We start from the raw sequence: 25,341 nt of genomic DNA, 5'->3' as shown, positions 1-25,341 counted from the left end.
CTAAATAGGCTCGAATTGAAATTTATCTATTCAAGCTTGCTCTCATAGCTTAGACTCGAAATTAATTTTAGGTCAAACTTAAGCTGAGCTCATTTTGATCAAACTCGGCTCAAGTTACACCTCTAATCTTATACCCGCTTTTAGCTATTGGGTCAATGTCCGACTTCAGAGGGCTACACTACATAATTTCTTCTCTATTTTCTCCCCTCTCTTTTTCTTTTCTTATCAAATTTATAATAAATTTATTTACGTTTAAATAAATATTTTGCCTACGAGCTTTTTCATAAATTAAAAAAGAAAAGAAAAAGAAAGAGATGACACATAGATGAGATCATCAAAACTTTCTCAATATTTTGTAAAATCAACACAAAAGAATATCAAGATTAGGAGGTCAACATCAAACTTAATAAATTGAGTCTTTAAATGGGTCCATCCATGGGGAATTCTCCAAATGCCTTCCCTTGACTTAGAATATCTTCAAAAACAGGAATCAAATACTAATGGCATCTACTATAGACTATAGTGGTTTGCCCCTCAACCTAGTACTCCTGTCCTCTTTCTATGTTGGGATCCAATAAAGGGCTAAAGAGAAATAAAGAGGAAAGATGGACCCCAAGGGTTTGCCAAAGAATAGTCAAAGAATAGACCTTTGCCTTTCCTATTTCAATTGATTGACTTATGTGATCAGACAAATCTTACAATTGGGTGTGAATATATTAAAGGCTAATTAAGAGGACCCAAATAAAGTGCAAAGGGAGGGAAGGAGGCAGGAAAACATCATACCTTGCACCAAAAATTAATAATTAATAATTAATAATTAAAAATTTCACAAAACGAGAAGCAAACATTCTTCCAAATAAGCTTTTGAGCATAACTTTATCATGGTCCTAATCCACCTTACTGATATTACTTAAAAGGAGAGATGCAAAGCAATTAATTATTATATATGTACATTTTTTATATTAATTCTATGTAAAATATATTGTGAAGACTTGGGGGAAGTAAGTAAAATATAGATATATTTGACATTAATTTTTTAACAAGAGAGGACTAATTATATATCCTTAATATATTGGATGTTATTTTAGAAATTTACTTTAGATTAGACATTATAATTGCATTTCATGGTAAAGTGATCGAAAGCATGCCAATTTGGCTCCCACCTTGGCTTTAATCCTTCCCCCACAACCAGTGAATAATGCTTATAGTCAGATAGGGAGAAAGAGATAAATAAATATTGAAAAAAAGAGCTAAGGGCATTTGTGTCTTTTTGCATATTGTTTAGTCCATTTACGCAAAATCATAGGTTTAAAAAGTATAATAGTAACTACAAAAAATTTAAAAGGCACACACTAGTAAGGAGAGTATTGAGGGTATAATTCATATAAAAAGGAAAATAATAGAGTAATAGAGTAATCTTTTGTCTTTTCAAAATGACAAAAATGTCCCTATTATATATCAGTTGCAGAAAAAACCCAAATACGTTTTAAAAATACTATAATTGCCATATAAAATCATGGAACATAGTTCCATCAGTTAAATCTAAACTAATCACCTTATTTAGATTAACATAAGACTATTTTCTTCTTGTATAAATTACTTTAAATATATTTAAAGCCATATAACATTACCGATATTGCAGTATAGAAAAATCTTTTTTTGCCAGAAAATAAATTTCAAAGAAAAGTCATTTATATAAATTTGAAAATTTTTACTTTGAAAGAGCCTAAATAGTTTACTAATAATTATTGTATTTGTTAAGAACATATTAATAATTATGATATTTTAAATTATGTATAGAAAAAGTTATTATATATATAGGTATTTTACAAATCACATCCTATATTTTATCTTTTTTATGATTCACACTCCGTTTTGGATTATTTTGTAATCTAATCCCTCATTTATCTTTATAATTTTTATTAACACTCACTGATATTAACTAAATTACTAAAATATTCTCACAATTGTTTTTTCTCCTCTTAAGAAGGTACGAGTAATTTATGTACTTATAAATTATTTTATATACTTGTAATAAAATATTTTTTTACTGGTATTATTTAAATTAATGAGTGTATTAAGTAAGAATTATAAAATAGAATTACAAATAAATCGGGTGTTGAATCATAAAATCATTCTTAGAATACGAGAGAGAGTGGATCTCAATTGGGCGAATTAGAGAGGGGGGCCAAAGGGGGAGAGAGTGGGACCCAAAGAGACGTGCGGTGGGGCCGATGAGTGATCCGAGGCGGCGCGTGCATCGCCACCTCTGTTCGAGGGGAGGGGCGAAGCCTTATCTGCTACGCGACAAAATCTTTATTGAATCCGATGCCCTCCGGGGGGCCCGCAAGCCGACCGCGGTCTTGTCACATCATCCGACGACCGAGAAAAAAGGGAAAGTGGACCTCGAATTGTGACTACGCTACGTGTACCTCTCGTGCAGCATCCTTTCCAGGTGGCCCCATCCCCCTCCCTCTCCACCGCGGTGGCCTCGTCACGACCACGGTCAAATCGTCCCCAAGGCTCAACGGGCCTCTCTTTGTCTTACGGCCCAAATTATGATCAACATGGCCCAGCCCAGTATAAGGAATAGGGAAGATCATTAACATATTAAAATAATAAACATAATAGACCAATTTATAAATAGATATTCGACACTTGGTAGTTTATTTCAGGTGAGACAATAGTAGAGTATACATGCAAAGGATCTCTCATTTAAAATTAAAAACCCAGTAATCTCTCATATTAAAACACTAATATTAATCACATCTCAGCTTTGATATCCTCACCCTTGCTATTCTCCTCGACTATGTTCACCACCCTAGGCTGCCTCTTGTTCTTCTCGGCGGCCAACTTCGGCACGGTGACTCTAAGCACGCCGTCTTCCAGATGGGCTCTAATAGAATCCATGTCGCTGCTCGCTGGAAGCCTGAACTGTCGCCAGAACTTGCCGGTCGTCCTCTCGGCCCGGTGCCACTTCTCGCCCTCCGCCTCCTCCTCAGCCTTCCGCTCGCCTGAGATCCTTAACACCCTGTTCTCCTCCACTTCTATCTTGATGTCTTCCCTCTTCACCCCTGAATCAAATATTTCTTAGTAATTTTGTAATTTAAACCCTGGATTTTTCACTGTACTAATAGTTTAATAATAATTTTATCTAAATAAATAAATATTTTATAGGATACCTAACTTAATAATAAAAGAGAATTTTATAAATTACACCGTATATTTTACTTATTTTATAATTCACATAATTATATTTAAGTATTTTATAAGACAACCTCTTTCTTTTTCTTATAATTTTTGTTTAAGTTAATTTGACGACGGTATTAAAAAAAAATATATTGTAATATATAAATTAATTTATAAATATTTAAATTTAGAAGGAAGAGAAGAAAGATAAGAAAAGATGGTGACGACTACGATGACGATAGTGAAAAAGATAAATAGATAAGATAGTAGAGGAATAAAAAAATAAGAGAAAATAATAAATATATTTAGTAATTTAATTAATTAAAATAGTAATAAGGTATTTAATAAAAATTATATAAAGAATAAAAAAATTGAGATATAAAATCCTTAAAAACGAATGAGAATGGCATAATATGTAAAATGTACAGTATAATTTATAAAAAATCCCTTAATAAAAACATGAGGAGGAGGCCACCTGGGACATCCAAGGAGATAAGATGAGCCCGCGGAGTCTCCTTCCAATCGGCACGAGCGAGGGCGAGCGTGTCCATGGCCTTGGGAACGGTGAGCGGGGTCTGCTCTAAAACCCGAAACGGGTCGTCGCTGGGGAACATCGTATCCCAAAGGCTCCTCGAGTACGGCATCAGGCCCATCACGGGAGCCAGGCCCAAGAAGCCCACCGCCATTAAAATTAACAACGAGGCCCTCATAGTTGTCTATAATATGGACTGGACTGGACTGGACTGGACTGGACTTTATCGCAAAATTGCTCTTTTCTTCTCTTTCTTGGTTGGATCTTTAGATTGGGAAAGGGGAAATGGCGTTGGTGGGGTTTTATAGTAGGAGGATGGGGGAGGAGTTCTTTCCAGAGTTCTCTCCAAGTTTGTGGAAAGGATAGAGTGAGAGAGGGTTCTGGGAGCTTCTGGGAGTCTATGGACTCTCTCTCTCTCTCTAAAAAATATAACAATTCTTCATATTAATCTTACGTGGCAGAATAAGGGAGGGTGACATGCATACATGTCCTTTTTAGACTCAAGTGGGTTGGACTTAAACGGGCTATAGCCTCCCTCCACGGTGAGCCAATTTTAAGCTTAATATCTAATATATACGACTAATATGAATTTTTAGATTAATATTTAAAGGCTCATAATATTACTATATTAATTATTATATCTTTGTCGTTAAATCATGTTTTATTTTTAAGGTTGATAAGGCTCGATTTAAGTTTAAATTGATTCAACCTTAAATCTGCTTAGGTATTGGCTCGTCTAAGCCCGATTAGTTAGAGCTCTGCTCGATGACACTTAGAGGTGATCATCCGACGAGCTGGGTCTAAGCTTTTTAAGCTAATCGATCCTAATGGATCGTGCCACAGGTGGGCATAGCAGGTCACAGACTTTTGAGCCGGATGGGAAAAGACTGCTCATACCACCCATCACTATCTGAGGCCTAAATTAGGTCGATCCCACAAGATTAGGGCCAGACTTAGTCTGATTAAAATCAAATGAGTTCAGCCGAGCCAACTCAATGAAATTGTGTGGCATCATGTTGTATGATTCGGTGAAGTTGCATCATATGCACTTTCTTATTAGAATTGGCCCATATGTATATTAAAGAACAGTAATCTTGTTACTCCACTAAGGTTACTTGTGCTATCTAACCCATATTATCATATTAATATCCCAAAATATGACCAAACTAAAATATACAGGGGTGCTAAAAAAAAACTCACCCACCTCCTCCTCATATATAACAAGTTAGAAAAGAATTAAAAGTCATATTAGGCTACTTCAATATTTCTATTAAAATAAAAATGAAAAGAAAAGAGAAGTAAATCTTAATATCTTCTACCTATCGCAATCAAAATATCAGAAAAGAACAATAAATAAATAAAAATAAAACATAGGAAAATAGAAAGAGTAAGAAGCAGTCGATTAAAGATCCTACTTGCTTAACCTAGTCACCACAAAACTCTCTCTCTCTCTCTCTCTCTCTCTCTCTCTCTCTCTCTCTCTCTCTCTCTCTCTTTCACTCTCATGCCCATGACTCCATGAGAGATATACATGCAATGCATGTCCTCAGGTCAATTGTATGGTAGCAGTCCATGCCATTATTAGTGTCGTGGTCCTCTTAATGTGCATGGCCACAACTTGCATGAGGCTCCGAAACCTTTACAGCTTATGGAGGAAAGATCTTCTTCCATGGCGTCGCCCACTTGGTGCAAGTGCAACCAAAAGTGCCAACCTCATTAAATAGTAACATGCATCTACAACCGATCTCTAGCTCTTATCATGCACATATGGTATGGTGTAAATACTATTTAATTACTATTGATTTCTATTCTTTTGTTAATTTATTAAAATTTTATGTTTTTTTAAGGAAATTTATCAAAAAATTTTAAGGAAATTTTATCAAAAACGCTCTACGTTTTACTTTACTTTATAGTTCAACCTATGCGTTTTGCTTTGAGATAATTCTCTTTTCACCTCCTGAACTATCACTCATTTCCACAATGACCCCCTGAACTTTTTTGGTACACACTAACCTCCTAAACTATCAAAAATATCTCACTTGACTCCTTCCGTTATAGTTCCATTGCCAATTTCCATCCAAAAGATTCATGTGATAATCGCCTAACAAATGTATGATAATTTTACTCTTATAGATGTGCAAGACACATGCTAAGTCATGAGAAACTTTTAGGCGGACGAAAATACCTCTCATTCTCTCCCTCTATTGTTGCGGTCACAACCTAACCCATCGCAGCCTCCACGACGTTACCGTCATCGCCTCTTCCACAACCCACTGCCATCTCTGCAGCCTACCGTCGATCAAGAGCAACACGCTTGAGCTCGGATCCACCGCAAGATCTGCATCCTCTTTGACTTCAACTCCGTCGAGGACCCTGTCGGAGCTAGATCTTCGGCAGCTATGCTGCTGCCTCCGACAACTGCAGCCGATCAAGGCAAGATAGATCCGTCCACTGCTCTAAGACCTACGGCCAATTGCCGCCCTCATCCTCCTCCTCGTCGCCCTTCTCTTCTAGCTCGGCATCGACGTCGCCCTTCTCTCCGAGCTCGGCGTCGGCATCACCCTTCTCTCCAAACTCAGCGTCGCGTCGCCTTCTTCTCTAAACCCAACGTCACTGTCACCATCTTCTCCGAGCCCTTTCTCTCTCTCTCTAAATGCCTTGCTCACATTGCCGCCTTCATCCTTCTCCCCATCACCCTCCTCTCTGAGCTTGGCGTCCTTGTCACCCTCTTCTCTGAGCCCACTATCGCCGTTGCCTTCTTCGCCAAGCTCTCTCTCTCCAAATGCCTCACGCCCTCTTCTCTGAGCTTAGCGTCCCTCTTCTCCGAGCTCGGCATCGACGTCGCCCTCTTCTCCAAGCCCAGTGTCACCGAAGAGGTCGCAAGAGCTATTGGGGAGGAGAAGAGAGGGATCAGACGACAGAGATGAAATCAACGGCGAGGTGGGATGTGGTTAGAGAGGAGAGGAAATAAGGATTGTTTAGAAAGGGGATTAAGGCAGAGGGAGAGGGTAATGAAGGAATTAAAAATTTTTAAAAATTAATATTAGTTAATCCACTTAATTATCTCGTCATTATAAATTGAGGGGTAATTTGGTCAATTTATTAATTTTGTCAACGACGTCAGGGGGATGAGGTATTTATGATAGTTTAAGGGGTCAGTGTGTACCAAAAAAAAAGTTCAAGAGGTCTGGTCAATGTGAAAATCGGTGATAGTTCAGGGGGTAAAAAGGAAATTATTCTTTTTGCTTTTTAATATCTTAAAAACACCTTAAGTTAAGTTTAATCTAACAACAGCTTAAAAAATGGAGAATATTTTGTTATTTTTGGAAACAAAATCTAAGGATACCTCTCATTTTACTTAAATATTTGGTTTCTCTTTTATTTTTTCAATAACTTTGAAAAACTTACTCAAAGGTATTAAGATTATTTTGCATCTATACATAACTCATTAATATGGTAATTGCCCATTAGAAAAGACTAACATCAGGTTATTTTTTAGGCATGAAAAGTAAAATATAGGGTTCGAGTGATAATATTCATATGGTAGGGTGTTAGATAAAAAAAAGAAGTAAAATGCATACTGTCTTTCATAAATTTGTCTTTTTTAATATATAATTTAAAGCTCAAATATTATAGGTTGGAACAATGACGTGAACCCTTCTTTGACAATTTAGGATGAACAATTTAATTACCCACTACAGAAGTGAGCCATAATAGGCTAACTCTAATTAGAAAATTACAATACATTCGATATAAAATGCCTCCTCCCCCAACACATGCCCTAGACCCTTGCAACGAAAAACTTGCCCTTACGAGACCCTACAGGTTGTTGGGGTCTATCTCTCTCTTGTCGATCGATCATTGAGTCGGTTGTCCGTGCCATCAAAGGTGGTTGGGTGCACCACCTTCTTTTCATCTGAGGTCGGGAAACCTAATCATTTGGCTATTATGGGTTACCTGCGATGCGATTCTCTCTTTGGTGCTCTCCTTTTTTCTAAACCTCACACATTTCACATTGCTTGCATTAGTCATGATGGTTGTGGGCCTTATGATAGCATAGTTTACAGTGATTATATATACTTAAATGATAATATTGTTGCTATCATATTTACTAATTTGCTATTAATATCATGCTTACATGATAGCATGCCACTAGCACACATACATTACCTTTAGGGGTATGATCTCTACTTTCTAACAGTACTTGACACCTCTCTAGCCCGGAGTAAGTGAAGATGGTATTATATTATAGTATTACTATGCTTGAGGCCTAAGTTTGTGGATCCTAGACAATCAGACATGTTGTTTCTGATCTTAAACGAGCAATTATACTATGGAGTGATAATAGTCAAATTATTTGGGGTATTCATATTAGAGATTTAAAGATATGATATGGTAGACTTAGTGGTACCTGATAACATAAGGTTATGTTGTTCTTGAGTGATGACTCATTATTTTCTCTTAGTGTGATTATCTCGCGGTGACAGTGATGATGGAGATGAGCATATGGGTCGATGATTAAGGTCCCTAGTCTTTGGTGGCAGACGGTCAGTCAGTTGTTCGGTTGATAATAAGCATGTGATTTTACCTCTAGAGTATATTATCTCTTTTGGGAGCTTTTACTTAGGACGAGTACAGATGTCTATCTATGAGCCTAATGTTGGTCGATAGGCCTAGTGATAGGTGAATCAGATGGACTTGTGAATATAGTGAAAGTTAGCATACACTTGAGTCGAACAGTGCTAGCTAATATCAGTCGATGCATATCTTATGTCGTATATATAGATGAATGAAGATGCGTACATCATTTATACATTATTTCTTTGGTTGATCCTTTAGCATGAGCTGCATATAACATGGAGAGAGTTGAAATTGCTCAACAACATTTTTTTTGGGGTTATTCATGCACTTATCATGTCGGGGGGTAAATGCATATGTCTATTTATTACTAAGTTTATAATAGTGTAGATGGACATATTTTTTTCCTTGGTACATTATTTTCAGCATATACTCTTGTATTTGATGACACTACCTATTTTTATACTATTGATGAATTTGCTTTGACATGCAAATTTTTATGTTGTTTCCGCTATTTTTTATTGTATATAGTGATGATGCGTATATTGCTAACTCTTCTAATCTCAATGTGAGAGCCACATAACAAATTATATTAGAGGTGTTTCAAACCCTCCTCACGCACTCAATTTTAATACTGTGCGATAAAATTTACTCTTAGGCGTTAGCACTTGTGCTAATCCTTAAAAACTATGAGATCTTTGTGAGAGAGAGACGGGGAGAAGAGTGCGCATTTTTTAAAACTACGAAAGCTATATTTAAATCTATAAAATAGATTCTCTAATATTTATATGATTCAGTAGAACATCTACACTCCATAGAAGAAGTTGGAAGGCATCTTAAATTTAGTAATAAATGCATTTAATATGTTGGTAGGGCATCCATGAGGACAATAATATCAGATGACCCATAAAGCCATAAACATAAAGAGGGAAACCCAATGAAAGATAAAGCCAACCAAAAAATCCAGCTTGGGACATTGTGGAAGGTTGGTAGGTAGATGATCTACATGATAGTGATGCATATCGCATTGCTATCAAGATTAAAGTTTCACATCATTGGCATACATATATATGCTTATGTTTTCTATTTAATATCTCAAAAATACCAACCTAACTGTTATATTGAATAGAAGATATTTTTTATTACATTGAAAAATGGAAAACTAACTATCCAAAATACTTCTCATCTGATCTTAAAATTTGGTTCCTCTTCTGGTTTTTTTTTCTTAACTTTGAAAAAGTTACTCAAGTTATTAAGGATATTTTGTATAGATAGTTAAGTTAACTCATATATCTAATGATTGTCTATTAAGAAAACTAATTTAAGAATATTTAAGAGACATTAAGAGTAAAAAGGAGAGATCAAATAATATATATTCATATAATATGGTGAACAATAATAAAGATAAAATATAGGCTAATTTTTTTTGGGGGAAATTTTCCTAAATTTTTAAGTTCATTAAGTGTCCTCGTATGCAAAAAATCAATTTGATGGGTTTGCTAATAAATCTTATATAAAAGATAAATTTGCATATAACATCCAGTCTTTTGATAAAATTATAATTTACACTTTACATTTTTACTACTTATAAATTAAGCCCTATAATTTAACAAATATATGCAAAAAAAATGCCCAGCCGTTAGATTAGTTAGTTAAATTTAACAAAATCTCTAAGTTAAGTTAACTAAACTAAAAAAAAATTATAAAAATAATCTCAACTAAATCATACTAAGGGTATTTTAGTTATTTTAAAAATAAAATATCTCTACTTAACGGAATATTTTTTACGGTGTTAGTTCAAATATAACCTAGAGTATTTTCTGCATACATTCGCTAAATCAGAAGACTCAATTTATAAATAGTAAAAATTTAGAGTGTAAACCATAATTATAATATAAAGAGAGGTGTTATACACAAATTTTCCAGTATAAAAATCTGAAATCATTTAATATGAAAGTCATTGATTATGAAATGAAAATTTCTCCCCAGGACTTAGTACTTTTCCTAGCAATTTATATATTTTTATATAAGTCATTACTTATATTTGGAAGTCACTGTCCCAATCATCAATTTTTTTAATTCATATAATCTCGTATTTAAATTTTAAGATGAATTAGACAGGTGATAAAAAGAAGTTTATTTTGAGCAGAATTCAATAATAGAACCAATCCATTCTCAGACGTTTCTAAAAGAAGCCATTCATTTGATGAGTATATTCTATGGATTGTGTTGTTGTTATCTTGTTTAATGCACTGCCATATCCATTTGGGTTTTGGCATGCCAATAGTAAGATTAGGGTGTTTATTAGTGTCATTAAATTTGAAAGAGAATTATTCTAATTTTGTTTTTAATTTTTTTAAAATTATAATATTTACTTTATATTTTTTTTCTATCCTTCTTATACTCCTATAATTTTATATACCGTAATTATTAACTGAAAGGTGGTATAACAGAACTAATATATTACCACTAGAATACAATCTTTAGATATTCCCTGATATTTGTATTCTTTATTATAATATCAGATATCAACGCGTCAGCATTTCTAAAAGATTAGTAAGAATATGAATATCCCCTCAGCATTTTTAAAAGATTATCCTCCTTCAATGGTCAATAGCTTTAGTCCTCTCATGTCTTAAAACCACAAATTTATTCAAACAACAACAACAACAACAAAAGAAGGAAAGAAAGAAAGAAAAAAAAACTCCATAAATTCAAATTCAAATACAAAATTAAAAGATGATAGATAGATAGATAGATAGATAGATAGATAGACAACAAAATATCTCTTTAGCTTTCTTCCTTCTTTCTCTCTCCTTCCCTCTCACTTCCTCCGCCGACTTCCCTCGAAACCCACTTTCCGCCCCCACCTCTACTCTCCATAATAAATAACCCACTCAATCCCTCCTGCTCACTTCCCAAATCTCTCTCTCTCTCTCTCTCTCTCTCTCTCTACTCTCTACTCTCACGATCGAACAGTGGAGAAAGGGAAATAAGCGGATTGGTCGGAGGTAAATAAACATATATAAATATATTCTATTTGTGGATCTTCTTATTTATTAAATTTAGCAATATATATCTCTTTCTTTCCTTTCTCTGTTCTACTCTCTCTCTCTCCTCCAATGGAAGATAGCTTGGGATTCGAGTGAGAGATGAAGATCCAGTGCGACGTGTGCGAGCGGGCGGAGGCGGCGGTGCTGTGCTGCGCTGACGAGGCGGCGCTCTGTTGGAGCTGCGACGACGCCGTCCACGCCGCCAACAAGCTCGCCGGAAAGCACCAGCGGGTCCCGCTCCTCCCCCGGGCGCCGCCCAATTCGTCCTCCTCTTCCAACCCCATCTGCGATATTTGCCAGGTAATAGCGAATTGGGGAAATCATGCATTTTGCCAAAGTCTAGGAATTTATTGCTTTTGTTTGAAATATTTGAGTTGGAAACCTATTGTTGTGAAACAAGAACGAAGATAGTTTTGTAATCTAGCAAATTTGCAAATGGATGCTGTGTGGAAAATGAGAATGAAGCATTGAAACATGGTTAATATTTTTAGAGGTGTGACATCTAGCTATATAATCAAGTCCAAAGAGGAAAATTGAGGTAGTTTTTTTTTAGATAATTAGGAACTTACTGGTTTACCAGTTAGAGGGATGTCTTTGGGAGTCAGAACCCAAGAGCACCCATACACCATGAGCCCCTTTAGCTATGTGAGCACCATCCCATTGGCGAAAATTAAGGTAATTTTATCTTGCGAGAAGAGGATGTTTCAATATTTCGAGATGAGTAGGTTGTGCTTAGCTAGGTTTGAAGTGTTATCCAAGACCTAGAAGTTTCGCCAAACATTTTGCATTTGAGTCCTATCTGATCTGAAACTGCCCCACAAAACCACCATCCAACCGAAACAACTCTAATGGCAATCTTTTAATGTATATTTTAAATTCTAAGCTAGATTTGACTTGAATCTAATTTATACTTATCTTAATGTCAACCTCATTACTTAAATGCTATTAGATTTTATGTGATGCATTGAAAAATTAGATAAAGAAGACTATTTATTCAAAGAAGTTCAAAATTAATATAACAAAATTATAACTGAAACCAATCGAAACTGACCAAAATATTTCGTTTTTAAACCAAGCCAAAACCAAAACTAAAAATTTGAACTATGGTACTTAGTGTCATCAATTTGGTGAAATGTCACTATGTTCTGTTTCATTGTGAATATTAGATCTTTTGGCTTAATTGATAATATTAAGCATATTTAAAGCTCCATTGACTATTACCAATAAAAGAAAAGAGGATATATGATAGAAATTACTTGGTTTTCTTGTTTAGATGCATTAGGAGCCCATCTACGCACAATTTCTTCATATGAAACTATCTAAAACATATATTGTTCTCATGTCATCCTCTAGAATAGGGTGGATGGATCACAGTTGTCGTTACAAAAGATTTCCTCATCATAATCACTGTTCTTGATAGCTATGGAACATCTAAGAAAGCCACAGATGACAAGGATATGTTGCTGTTCCTTTCCGTGATTGGTTTTTATTGTGGGTTGACACTTGACACATCATTAGTTTTGCATGATTATGTGGAGGACCACTGCATTCATGAGCTTATCGTGACCAATTTCCTCTATGAAGAGGTGAACTCTTGTTTAATGGATGAATTAATAGAAAAGTGACCTCACCAGCTATGTTTCTGTCATTTTTTAATCTTCGAATATTGTAAGTACTTTCTCACCTACAAAATAATGATTTAGTTTTGATTAGGAAAAGTCTTGTCCATCTAAATAATTCAATAATAGCTTCGCTTGTATAATGATAATAAAAGCTCAATGTTGGAAGTGCTTTGTTAGGTGCATTTGGAGAGCTAAGCTTTTTTAGGTCGGTTGAAGAGGCTTTTTTTATCAGACGAAAATAGTCTACTGTCCATAAGGATTGGAAAAGTTACTTTCTAAAAAAGAATTTGTTAAATTATAAATCATGGCTTCAATTTCATTCCATCTGAAGTCTTTAATATATTTTGATCTTTGTGTTATACCATAGAGGGATAACCACTCAATGTTTGATGTGTCTAGGAGTTACTATTCTGTAATAAAGTAAGCACATTCAAACAACTAAGCAGTTGCGGCAAATTCAAATTAGAGCTGTTCTGTTTCATGCTAATCAGTAAGACTTACAAAAGAAGGATGTATTTGAAAGAAATAGTGGTGGACTGAGTTTTTGGCATTGGAAGGAAAAATATGTCTGAAAAGAAACAGATTAGCTCTTATGTTGCAAATTGTTACTGATCCTTGTACTGACCATTTACAGGAGAAACCTGGATATTTCTTCTGTTTGGAGGACCGGGCTCTTCTATGTAGGCATTGCGACGTATCTGTTCACACTGCAAGTCCTTATGCATCAACTCATCAGCGCTTCTTAATAACCGGTGTGCAAGTCGCGCTTCAACACTGCCTCAACAATAACAGCAACAATAGCAGCAGCAGTAATGGCAACACTTCTAGTAGCAATGGCAACAGCAGTAGCAGCAACCCTTTGGATTCTCTCGCACCGAGCAATTTGTTAGCTCGCAAAAAGCTGCGAGAAAACCTAACAACAAATCTAGCTGCAGACGAGGCGGAGGGCTTCACGTCACAGTGGCCCTGGAACGATGTCCTCGAAAATGCTAACTTCGATCAGTGTTATGGCATTTCAGAACCTGGCTCTTCCAGTTAAGTTGCTGAAAGAGTTCAGTTTTCCTTTCTTGCATCGCATAGAGAAAGAAATTAAGGACAAGGAAATATATTAGTCTGTTATTAAGTGAGCTATTTACCATGGCGTGTGTCAATACGTTATTCATTAAAGAAAGCCAACTAGTGTCTCAGCCATACAGATCAGTTTATCAAGGCATCTAACATGCTCTACAGTGGCGTGGCTTCTTGAGATATAAAGTGCCCTAAGCTCCCAAGAATTTTTAAACATAATTATGTTAGGAGTAATTTTACATGTCAAGCATGTATAGAATATTTCTCATCACCATATCTGTAGAAGCTTGCAATGGATTCTGGAAATAATCAGACTGGCTCCTGTTTGTTTTTCATTTTCTATCGGTTTATATCTTTCTATTTTGAATTAAAAAAAATAAAAATAAATGAGTACTACATGTCTCAAATAGATAACAATTCATAAGCCGCCAAATACTTGTCAAGGTTAACGCTGAATTATTTGTGAATAGTTGGATCATTTCGATCAATTTGACAACCATCGATTAGAGGGGGGAAAAAGAAAGTCAAGAATAAACAACGAAATTTTCTTCAAGAAAGACAAGAGATGTTCTCTCAACTAATAAAGAAAAGAGCATCCAACCACAACCACCAGGAAACACGGCTTGACCAGCCTCTCAAAAGTAAAAGCTATTTTTTATTATACTTCCCTACGAACACATAAATGCTATTGATTCAGTCATAAACCAAGCAACAGTAGTAGTTTTACTGAGGAAACAACCTTCATGCATACCCTTTAAATAACATTGAAAGAGATCGGGTTGCCAATATGGGGTAAATTGGTCAGGAGATGGGTTTGTCATGGAGTTATGTGATGTCGTGTAATCTCCTTCCTTTTGATGTTTCTGATGGTTAGTCAGCCAGGTTTTGTAACTGCCTGATTTCAGCTCTTATTTTACAAAGAGAAAAGAAAAAAGAAAAATAGATACAAGAGACTGCAAGATCTGCTGAACCTGTACAGACTCAATTATTTCTGCAACACCAGTGTCATTGCGCTGGATATAACATTAGTGCTGTCAAACTCAATCCCCAAGAACCAACTTCTTAAATTGAGTGATGCATTCTAATGCCTTTTCGAACTCGGCACTCTCAAGCGCGAAGGTGAGTCGACAGTAGTTGGGTATTCCAGTCCATGACCCACTGTTAATACACAAACCCGTTGCTCTAAGAACAGCCTCCCTGAAATTAGTGTCTTCGAGCTTCGCCTCGAAACCTTCCACTTTAAGCATTTTGCCTAGATAGGCTGTAGGTTTTGCCACCAGAGAGATACCACTACAGCATCCAACAACATCCCAGCCACAGCTTTTTAGTGTCTGTCACCAATAATCAACATCAAGCAAAGTCAGAGGACATAAAAAAAAGGGAAAGGCATAAAATTTTTCTGCTGAACAACCAAATTATGATCTCTTCTTTTGTAAAGATATTATGATTTAACAGGCTGTCTGGCAAGCTTTGAAAAATTCTATTATTACATAACTAACATATGGTTGCATCCACAAAAATAATTCTTAGCTTTTGGGGTTACAAAAGCGCGTGCTCCAAAAATTATACATAAGAGAAATGTTATAAGAGTTCTACACATCTTCGTGCTAAATTGAGATATATTGTCCAAAGGTAAACATGAAGGACTCGTCTATATTTTACTTCTACCAATTAGCAATCGACATACTTACATAGAGCCCTTTTAGTTTCATGAGTTCTACTTTTGTATGAATTAAAAGTATCCAAGTTATGTAGTCTGAAACATTAAAAATTTTAAAAGATAAGAGTTTTAAATCCAGAATGCTGTGAAAAGCTAACCTTCATCAAGTGGTTGGATCGATCCTTGAGAATCTCCTTTTGGTTGTCTATGGCATGAGAGACATGTTGAGTTGTCTGATCACTAAGACCCAGTAACTTCTTGATAGCATATCTTGCAGTGATGTGTGGCCGGCTCAAGCTTGGAAAACTATAAAATGCATCAACTAAAGCTGGTTCATTTAAAATTAAGAACCCAAACTCAAGCCCTCCTGACAGCAGCTGAAATGACAGACCACCAAGAAGGGAAACACAGAAGGAAGGTTGCGAGGAAGTTAGCCTAGAAAAACATTGTTGCAAATTCCATCCACTCCAACCATCTGTTTGAAATTCTAAACCTGAAAAGGAGGTATCAATTACCACCCGAGCTCCAAATTTAGCACAAACCAAAAGTATCTCCTGGATCTCCTCATCGCTGTAAAGAAAGCCTGTTGGACAAATTGTGGGACCGGAGATATACAGCCATGGTCTTGTTACTGTCTGGAGTAAGTCATCAAGAGTCTCTGGCACAACCTTGAAACCAGCATTTGAGTGCGTTGGAATAGTTATAATGTTTGCTTTCATAAACTTTGCTGCTGAGATATAGTGGCCGTTGGTGCCAGAGGGGAATAACAAAGTCCCTCTTTCTTGAGAGCAACAAAGAACAAGCTTGTTGAAGAGGGCAAGCTGAGAGTTACCATAAATAAACTCTGAAGAACTGTCAGATGGGAAGCCATAGCTATTCATTACTAGCTTTTGAATTGCAGAACGGACATCAGTTTCAGATTCAATCATGTTCTGCCTCGCAAAGCTTTCAAAAATGGAGGCCTTCACTGCAGAAGGTATAGGTAGGAAGCTTTGATCTATATCCATGTGAATAACTGGAACTGGAGATTTGTTGAAACCATTAGTGAAGAGCTCAGCTTCATTTAAGGTTGAAATGGCTGAATTTGAAAAGCCTATCATCTCTGCTGATGTTACTTCAGCACATTCCCTCTGATAAGAAAAGCTTAGCAGTGTGAAGACAATATAAAGAAAATTCAGATGTTGCTTCATTACTAAGTAGCACAATGAGATTGAACTTTGTAAATAAATTTATCAGTTTATTAAAAAGTTTTTCACATATAAATAAACAGAACAACACTTTTGTCTGTCTCCATTCAAACTCCAATGTTCTATCTTTAGTGGGTTTGCTTCATCTACTACTGATTTTCTAAGCTCTCATAAGTTCCACAATCACAGTACCATTGAGCCAACAACTTAATATTGGATGAGGTAAAACTCATCACCCATAACATACATTTTTCTTTTGATGAAAGTTATTTCATCAAGACATGTTTTGTTGCATGCTGACATTATTTTTTTTTCAACTTCTAAAGAGACTTAAAAAACCTATAAATATTTAAAGAAGACTGTACAAATGATTAACAATCGAATATTTCTAGTACGACTACACACACTGATAGATTTGAAAATTATGATATTTGAAGATGTCTTATCATGTAAGTATAGTCATCCCAATTTGCATTGTAAAGTTTGTTGCTGGTGGTGATGCTAGAGTGGCAGGATAATGGTTTAAATGTCAATCAGTATAAAGGTCAATATATCATTAAATAAATATCAGCATCTTAGTGAAAAAAATACATTGCACAACACTTTGCGGTCCATGATTTACACTATTCAACCTGACAGTTGGAATATAGAGAGTGTATACTTGATTTCTTATCTTTACTGATTTTATCAATTGATAGCTAGCCAAAATGCGCGCGTGCGCACGCACACGCACACGCACGCACACATATATATGTATATACATATATACACATTTATATATTTAGATGTGTATGCACGCGTGCACACACATGGCACACAGGGGGAGAAAAAGGGGTTGGGAAGACCTCTGCTAGTGGATGACGGTCAGCTATCTGAAATGCCAACAGCTCGTGGAATAGACAAGCATAATACTCCTGGCTAAATAAAGGTGTATGCCCTTCCAGTAGCTCAACAGTCTCTGATAATGCCTTATAGATGGTTGCATCCTCCGAAATGATAAAAGCAACTTCCAGATCAGAATAAACCTGAAAAGTAAAAAGTAATGTTGATCAACATAATATGCAGACACATAATTTGATTGATGCTTTGAGTTGTTACAGTTTCTTTTCAACTTTACCAAATGTCTGACTCTATAAACACCAAAGAGTTCACCATGATGAATTAATAGATATTCAGTATATGATGTCGATTTTCAGGTTAATCTACCACTACATATACTTCTTAAAAAGGAAGTCAAGTTCATTAGTTCAGCCAAAAATTCAGGTATATGATCATCAAAAAATCAAGGCAAAAGGTAGTTTAGACAAATTAAGGACTTATGATTCAAGTCTATCCTCTGAAGACCAATCCAGTAGTACATACCTGATTTTTCACTAGACCACACAAGATTGCTACATGAGAAGGCAAAGTCTTTCCAGCCAGATATTTCAATACTCCATTAGATCCTGGCAGACTGGACAGCTCAAGATGGTCAGATATATCTAGGAAAAGGCGTGAACCAATGTCTCTTGTTGTATCTAATATATTTTCAAATGCGGAGCTGGTAATTGCCTCAAATTGAGGAATTCCTGTTACAACAACTTGTGGTTTCAATTTCCGGATCAATTCAATCAACAAATCTGATTGGCGTGGAGCCTCAATAACTGTAAGAATGTCCTCTGCTCTGTCATCATCAGCATTTCCCTAGAAAAGAAATATGTTCTGTTACGCATCCATAAATTGCCTTAACTTTTTATCGTGAGAGCTCCATGCAACAATATTGTCATGCTAAAATCTATCCAATAGAGCCCATATGCGAGAGAGAGAGAGAGAGAGCAGTTGAGCTAGTAACCTACCTCGATCGCTAGAGACGTTAGCCATTGCTTGGGCAAGTGTCTCGTTAAATGTTCATCAACAATAGCAAGTCTTGGTGAGAATAATCGGAGAGCATTCTCTATTGCCACAGCTCTTGAAGGAAATACTGTAACATTCTTGTGAATCAGAAAAATTAGATGTCAGAAACCGCCTTTACTTCAACTTATGAGCAATCATTTTTCTCAAAAAGAGTTCAAAGGACAAAGGTATGAAAGCTTTCAATCCAGTGATCAATATCATTATTGCCAAAAGAAAATTTTCCAGAATCTCTTAGTATATCAGAATTTCATGGAACTTTATCATTTGCATAAAAGTATTTGGATTCAAAATTTTCATAAAACATTCTAAGTGATCAGCCAAAGATTTCTGACAGAAGAAGATGTTATTCTGCACATTCAATAGTCATAATTTGAATCCAGATATAAATAGAGTTACTTTTACTTATATGAGAAACCAAATATTAGAAAAGTGATTGCAAATTGCACCACTGCAAATGAACATCAAGTCTTGACCAACAAAACAATTCTATAAAATTCAATAACGAATATTTAAGGTGACATGTAGTATGCCTCAATATTATTAAAGCCAAGTGCATAGCACCAGTTGATTGCCAGTGGCAAGTAAAATTGAACGAAAAAAGGAAACTGCAAGTCTTATTTTACTGTTCAAATTTAAACTCTACACATGCTCGACGGTAGGGAACTCTATATGCAGAAATCAATTAAGCAAACTTTTTGGCAGCAGGTAAGAGAAATTGACTGGATAAAGAACCAATAGGAAAGGAAATCAACTTGAGCAAAGTTGTTAAGCCAACTAGTCAACCTAGGAATGGCTATTATGTGCAAAGACAACAATATCACAATTTAGTCCCTTTGCTGGCATTTTAAGCATCAGCATCTTCAAATTTGCACAAACAAACAATAGGTTACATGCTTACACTGCAATAATCCCCACAATTTCACTAAATGTGCAAGGAAACAACAATTAAAGAGACTTTATACTATTCTAAGCATTCTTGTAAATAGGCAAAACCTCAATTTGCAGAATTTTAATACCGTACACATTTTAGTAATATTTCTGAGCCTTCTCTTCAAAATTTCCTTTTTATTGTTCTTCAGATATTGATGAATAAATATTTCTGTTGTAAAAAACAATCATGATTATCTCCATCCCTAAAGAAAACCATGATAATGATGCCTAATCTCTGAGGGTGGTACGAGTGAGACCATTTTTTAGGATGTAAATAATAAATATTAATATTTAGTGTCTTTAGACAAATGAAACTCATCTTGCAAAATATATCACTATCCAGACTCCAGAAACTTAAAGCCAGACTAGGAATACCCAAAAAATTTAACCAAATAATAAGCTAACTACTCAGAATTTTTTTACTTATATTAGGGAGTGAAAAGAAGAGTATAATCTAGTATTAATTGGTTAATGAATGTATAATCATAATTGAAGCATGTAAAAACCTCAAATAATTCCCATCTAAAATATGACAAGCTCTAATACTGCACATACTATAAAAGAAGTGTAACTAAAGCGGATATAACTTCTTACATCAGTACATAGTGGGATGTGATGATATATCTTCATAAATCCAGCAACAAGATTGCGGAAATGCACACATCCTGCTGGAGGTTCATATGGAAGAAAGGAATTTTCTTTCAAGAAACTTGCAAGATCTGCTAGAAATGGTATCTTTTCATCAGCAACAGAATCATCATCAAATGACAAATCTAGAGAGCTGCTGACTTCCTGGAATCCGTTTTTTAGGAAATCAAAAATTTTCTTCACCTGTAAATTCTCATTGCATCGTTAGAATCCTACCTTTCATGCCTTTCTACAAAAATGTCTCTAATGAAAGAAAACCAAGCACATGATGTACCTGATTTGGTTGGCGAAGTTGACAACTATACACAGACAAAGCATGTGAAATACGGCCACCAGATTTCCCGTATGCCCAGGCAGTACGTGCACAAATAGGCTGATCGCCAACTAGACCCATAAAGAACTCAAAGCGATGACGACTGTTCTTCTCAATTTCCACTAAGGCTGATATATCTGTATCAGCAGCCTGCAGTAACTCATTTAAATGGTACTAAGTAATAGGTAATATATGGAAAAAAAAAGAATAAGTGAAGAACCCAGCCAGTCAGAAAAGCTTATGACAAAGTAGGAAAACCAATGTTCAGCAGTAGCTATATTAATATATGCCTCTAACCATCCTCTGGACAAAATCAGGAAACTAGATTAACAGTAATCACTAAGGCTTTTCAATGCTAAACACCTGCATGACTTTTGTCTGCCAAAGCTTTGTAATACGAAATCCACGGCGTTCAAATAAGCGTTTGCAGACACCTTGCCCTGGTCTGCCTCCAATATTGAAGATCATAATTCCCATGGGCTTTATGACTGCAATTCCTTCTTCAACAGCCCGAGCAATTAAGCCTAAGCCAAATTGGTCCTCAACAAAACCCTGAATAGAATGAAATATGCAGAAGTCAATAAGTATGGATAGCTGCATATATACAAAAGTCACATATGCAAAAATTGCACGAACAAAAAGTTAAAATGGAAAGCAAAAATCTCTTAACAAGGTTCAGCTTATAATGGATTTGAAAGCTACAAGAGAAACAATATCAATCGCATAATTTTATGCTATTGAATCTATCCAGGTGAAAATTACTATACTATTTCCTTCATACAGCTTCTCATATAATACAATGTTGTTGAGCCATGCCAGTAGGTATCAGAAATACGCATAATACTGGTAACGTTAGCCTCCATCTTTGAATTTCTGAGATTTTACCAATTCATAAGAATAAAGGTGTCCTTTTATTATGGAGAATTGGTTGTGGAGACTATCTCCTTCATGCATTACACCAAATATTAAATGTGGCAAGTATTAGATATGATAAGTTTATAGCATTACGACATAAGAGGGTGATACTGGTTCAAATAGAGTATACTGGCATTAACTGGAGTTGCCTACAAAGTGGTATCAGATTTATGAATCTAAGATTGTTGCTTGGGTATAAGTTTGTCACAGTAATAATGATTAGAGAGTACAGTGGAGGAACAAAAGCTTGATTATGAAAAGACTTGCGGGCTTGCAGCCATGATTGTTTTAGACATAGAAATACAGAATCTATTAGAATGGTAATTATAGGTGAAGTGGTCTAGAGGAAAGAGGCAAGTTTTGTAGACCTCTTGACTTCAGCTAGGGATAATTTGCAGATCCATCTTCTTTTATCTGAACTAGATTAATTACTATCTATCAACAGTCAATCTTAACATACAAAACAAAAGTTATAGTTGGAGTTTGTATTCTAACCTGAAGAGCACAGTAATTACTCAACGAATATAAGAACTCCTCACTTGAATTCTCAGATATCATTTTGGACATAGCCTCTGGATTTGGGTTGAGAATCTGCACAACAAAATAGATCCAGAATATGAGCAAAAGATACCTTAAGTAATTTGGCCTCAAATAAAACAAGACCTGCTAGCATGGATTCCAAATTTGTGGAGCTACTATAGTTGTATTCAGATCTCTAATTACCTGAGGTATGCATCCAACAATACGTTCAAGCTCTATTCTATTATCTCTACAATAAGCTAGAAGATCAGATTCATGAAATTCCACCCTATCAAGTAATGTTTTCCCTTCTTCATCATAGATTGGATGCCCATTCTCGTCCAATGCATTCAAAAATAGATTCATCCATGCAACCTTGACTGCTCTTGGGTTTATGTCAAGCCCATATACCTGTGAAGAGTCATGTGAAGTGATTGAAGTAGTCTGAAGAAGATAATGAAAGATCAAATGCATCCTTGTGCAGGATTCAGCATGCAACATAAGAAACTAATAGATAGAGAGTAAATAAATCTTCCAGAGAAGTTCGACAACATTTGATGCACAACATAATTCATTATGGGACATCTTTGTTAACCATCAATTACTGGAAATTATAGTTGTTCTTTTTCCTTGGAATTTTTTTTTTCCGTTTAGATTGGTGGTTTAGCATGACTTGCTAGAGAATTGATCTTTACAAATGAATTAGACTTCTAACAGTTGTAAATGCTTTAACTAACTAGCAGTGCTTAATTTAAAGCTGATACCATAGGACTCTGATTCATTTCCAGGTAAAAAACAACTTCCTATTACTAATTTAACTAAAGAAAAAAGAATCCAAGTGATGTGAACTTGAAGAAGAGAATCCTTCGTTAGTACGACATATTAATTACAAACCTTTAAAGGGGACCACTTCTCAGCAATTGCAATGGAGATCCATCCATTTCCACAACCCAATTCAGCCATTGTCTTGTCCTTAAAAATGGAATCAGGATGCCTATTTATGCCTTCATAAAAAGTGAAAGACCAGTCTTCTGGGATGAAAATACTAGGGATTTCCATCATTGTCAGTTTCTTCCTCTTCTGGTAGCCTGCATGTGATAGATAACTGCGAGTGAAAGACTTGAAAACAGAATAACTAGAGCACAGTGAACATGAAAATCCACTTCATATTCTGAAGTTTGAGAAAGCAAACTACCAAGATCCTCCATTTATAGTGAATTTACTAAGTTATAAGAATGCGTGCATTCTTAATGCAGCTATCCAACAGTAATGAAACGTGAATGCAGAGAAAGGATCATATGATGGCACACGGATATAATTTACTTTCCTCTTTGTAACATTTTTTATTTTCAACAAAAGCTACAATTAAGACCAGAAACTAATGACCTCTATGCGACCCAATATCCAGCTGACCTACACCTCAGAATAGTACTAACTCATGTTTGCCAAGAGTACCTACACCAAATACATCAGCAAAATGCAAATATAATATACCTTAAATTTACATCAACCATTCGGTATGTCCACTAATGTCAATAATCCAGCCCTTGTCTCTCTCAAGCTTGTGTTAGTTGCAATTCAACTACTAGAAAAGCGGTAATATTCAAGTGATAACTCTCAAGCTCCTAAAAGAAGTGATCAATAACCGCAATACAAGAGTTGGAGAAGAGTTTGACGTTTCGATTCAATTCTAAATTCTAAATTCTAAATATAGTCAAAACGATTCAGAACTCTATGTACCTTTATATCTACAAAAAGAACACAAAAATAGAATCACGTGGTAATTAACATTATATAAATCATCCAAAACTAAACAACGTCAACATCATGTTTCTACCAAAAATCCGCAAGAAGCGCTCAGATGAATCTAATCCAAAGCAACGATCAAAACCACGAGCCGATCAACGATCCAGGAAACAAAGCAGGACAAAGTGAAACCGATTAAAGAGATGGAGACCTTTGAAATCGCTGAGGACGACGTCGTGGATCCGGAAGTGGTAGGTCTGGAAGCATCGGCCGGCGGACTCCTTGGTAGCGAACCGCCGCTGGACCGCGGCGAGGAAGACGCGTGCCTCCGATCTCGTGCTCGGCTCCTCCAGCCGCTCGAGGAGGGACTTGAGGGCGCCGTAGGCCGCGTCGCCGGACCGCTCGCACTCCGCGAGGAACGCCGCCATCTCCTTCTCCATCGCCATTGGTGGATTTAGGAGTGGATTTAGGAGTAGGACTTCCTCTTCTTGGTGGATTCAATAAACGGGGAGGAAAGGTTTTATATCTATATATAAGGGCGGGGATGGAAGAGTTGTAGTAGGGGTTGAGTTCTGAAGAGAGGAGAAGATTGAAGAGGTATCGCGTCACCGCTGTGTGGTTACCTCCGAGGGCAGTTTGGTTGGATACAGGAGCGACTGGCCAAACTATCCTATGTTTCCGAATTTTATTTATCAAAATAATTTTTCCCTCAAATTTATTACGAAACTAGTTTGTTTATTTTTATCTGCGCTAAAACGCCGAATAATTTAAGCATTTTAGTTGTAATTTAAGTTATTGTTTCAACTACTTAAGTTAAAAAATTTATACCAAAATATTTAAGTAGCATTTTTACTCTATAAGTAAAATACTTCGAGTTCAATAGTTTATTTAGGGCTACAACAAAATAGAACAATTTTGATAATAAATTTAAGGGGCAATTTTTTTTAATAAATAAAATTTTGAAATTGCATAAGTAAAAAATGACTACAATTTTAAACACACGCTACTAAAATATAGATATCAAATTTCAATCCAAATCACAAGGAAAAAAAAGTGTGATATATATATATATATAAAGAATATAATAAAGACTCCACATAAGTTCCAAGGAGATGTGTTATCAAAATAATGAATTTTTTTTTATTATTTAAGAGCATTTATGATTAGATAAAGAATCAACTCTCCTTGGTCCAAGCTATAAGCCTATATGCCATCATAAACTGGTGAAGAACTATTTAGATATTAACTTTTTGGGTGGGCTATTTAATGAGTTCATCGGGAAACTCAGTTTGGTAAATAAAAAATAGTTTTTGATAAAAATTCCTGTTGCTACTGTAAATATTTTATACAATGCTATAATTTTCAAACTTATTAAAAACTACTATATTTACGTGAAAAATTGCTATCTAATAATATTTTAGTTTTTAAAAATAATAAAAAAATTATTATTTTTTATTAATAAATTACACTCACGAAAATGTGAATAAA

The 25,341-nt window shown here is 35.5% G+C and overlaps 3 protein-coding genes across 4 annotated transcripts; 1 reads left to right on the top strand and 2 right to left on the bottom strand.

The window, feature by feature from the left end:
* Positions 1 to 2,633: 2,633 nt before the first annotated feature.
* On the bottom strand, positions 2,634 to 4,121 carry LOC140801620 (22.7 kDa class IV heat shock protein-like). Its single transcript, XM_073156818.1, has 2 exons — positions 3,665 to 4,121; positions 2,634 to 3,074 (listed from the first exon to the last, which is right to left on the bottom strand). Exons 1-2 carry the CDS (start codon positions 3,897 to 3,899, stop codon positions 2,764 to 2,766), a joined length of 546 nt encoding a protein of 181 aa, XP_073012919.1. The 5' UTR covers positions 3,900 to 4,121; the 3' UTR covers positions 2,634 to 2,763.
* Positions 4,122 to 11,161: 7,040 nt separating this feature from the next.
* LOC140801567 (B-box zinc finger protein 23-like) lies at positions 11,162 to 14,377 on the top strand. 2 transcript variants are annotated; one of them, XM_073156733.1, is made up of 3 exons: positions 11,162 to 11,310; positions 11,429 to 11,652; positions 13,609 to 14,377. In XM_073156733.1, exons 2-3 carry the CDS (start codon positions 11,452 to 11,454, stop codon positions 14,011 to 14,013), a joined length of 606 nt encoding a protein of 201 aa, XP_073012834.1. In that variant the 5' UTR covers positions 11,162 to 11,310; positions 11,429 to 11,451; the 3' UTR covers positions 14,014 to 14,377. The 2 variants fall into 2 exon arrangements, with proteins under 2 accessions (XP_073012834.1, XP_073012835.1); XM_073156734.1 differs by having other exon boundaries at positions 11,172 to 11,310; positions 11,433 to 11,652.
* A 288-nt stretch (positions 14,378 to 14,665) lies between these two features.
* On the bottom strand, positions 14,666 to 24,456 carry LOC140802337 (methionine S-methyltransferase). The gene is made up of 12 exons (XM_073157834.1): positions 24,065 to 24,456; positions 23,002 to 23,195; positions 22,312 to 22,518; positions 22,084 to 22,179; positions 21,037 to 21,225; positions 20,635 to 20,823; positions 20,307 to 20,543; positions 18,725 to 18,859; positions 18,252 to 18,572; positions 17,735 to 17,914; positions 15,861 to 16,832; positions 14,666 to 15,373 (listed from the first exon to the last, which is right to left on the bottom strand). Exons 1-12 carry the CDS (start codon positions 24,297 to 24,299, stop codon positions 15,083 to 15,085), a joined length of 3,246 nt encoding a protein of 1,081 aa, XP_073013935.1. The 5' UTR covers positions 24,300 to 24,456; the 3' UTR covers positions 14,666 to 15,082.
* Positions 24,457 to 25,341: the final 885 nt, after the last annotated feature.

The sequence above is a fragment of the Typha latifolia genome, chromosome 15 (assembly GCF_019914945.1).
Source record: "Typha latifolia isolate L0001 chromosome 15, TyphaL0001v2, whole genome shotgun sequence".
Taxonomy (NCBI): Eukaryota; Viridiplantae; Streptophyta; class Magnoliopsida; order Poales; family Typhaceae; genus Typha; species Typha latifolia.
This window is presented reverse-complemented; position numbering and strand designations above follow the sequence as displayed.

Excerpts from the sequence above, each read along its gene's own strand:
- LOC140801620 (XM_073156818.1), bottom strand. The coding sequence starts at position 3,899 with ATGAGGGCCTCGTTGTTAATTTTAATGGCGGTGGGCTTCTTGGGCCTG. Across the intron at positions 3,075-3,664 it reads TATCTCCTTGGATGTCCCAG|GGGTGAAGAGGGAAGACATC; the intron begins GTGGCCTCCTCC and ends TATTTGATTCAG.
- LOC140801567 (XM_073156733.1), top strand. The coding sequence starts at position 11,452 with ATGAAGATCCAGTGCGACGTGTGCGAGCGGGCGGAGGCGGCGGTGCTG. Across the intron at positions 11,653-13,608 it reads CCATCTGCGATATTTGCCAG|GAGAAACCTGGATATTTCTT; the intron begins GTAATAGCGAAT and ends GACCATTTACAG.
- LOC140802337 (XM_073157834.1), bottom strand. The coding sequence starts at position 24,299 with ATGGCGATGGAGAAGGAGATGGCGGCGTTCCTCGCGGAGTGCGAGCGG. Across the intron at positions 21,226-22,083 it reads GTAATTACTGTGCTCTTCAG|GGTTTTGTTGAGGACCAATT; the intron begins GTTAGAATACAA and ends CATTCTATTCAG. Across the intron at positions 20,544-20,634 it reads AACTTCGCCAACCAAATCAG|GTGAAGAAAATTTTTGATTT; the intron begins GTACATCATGTG and ends GAGAATTTACAG.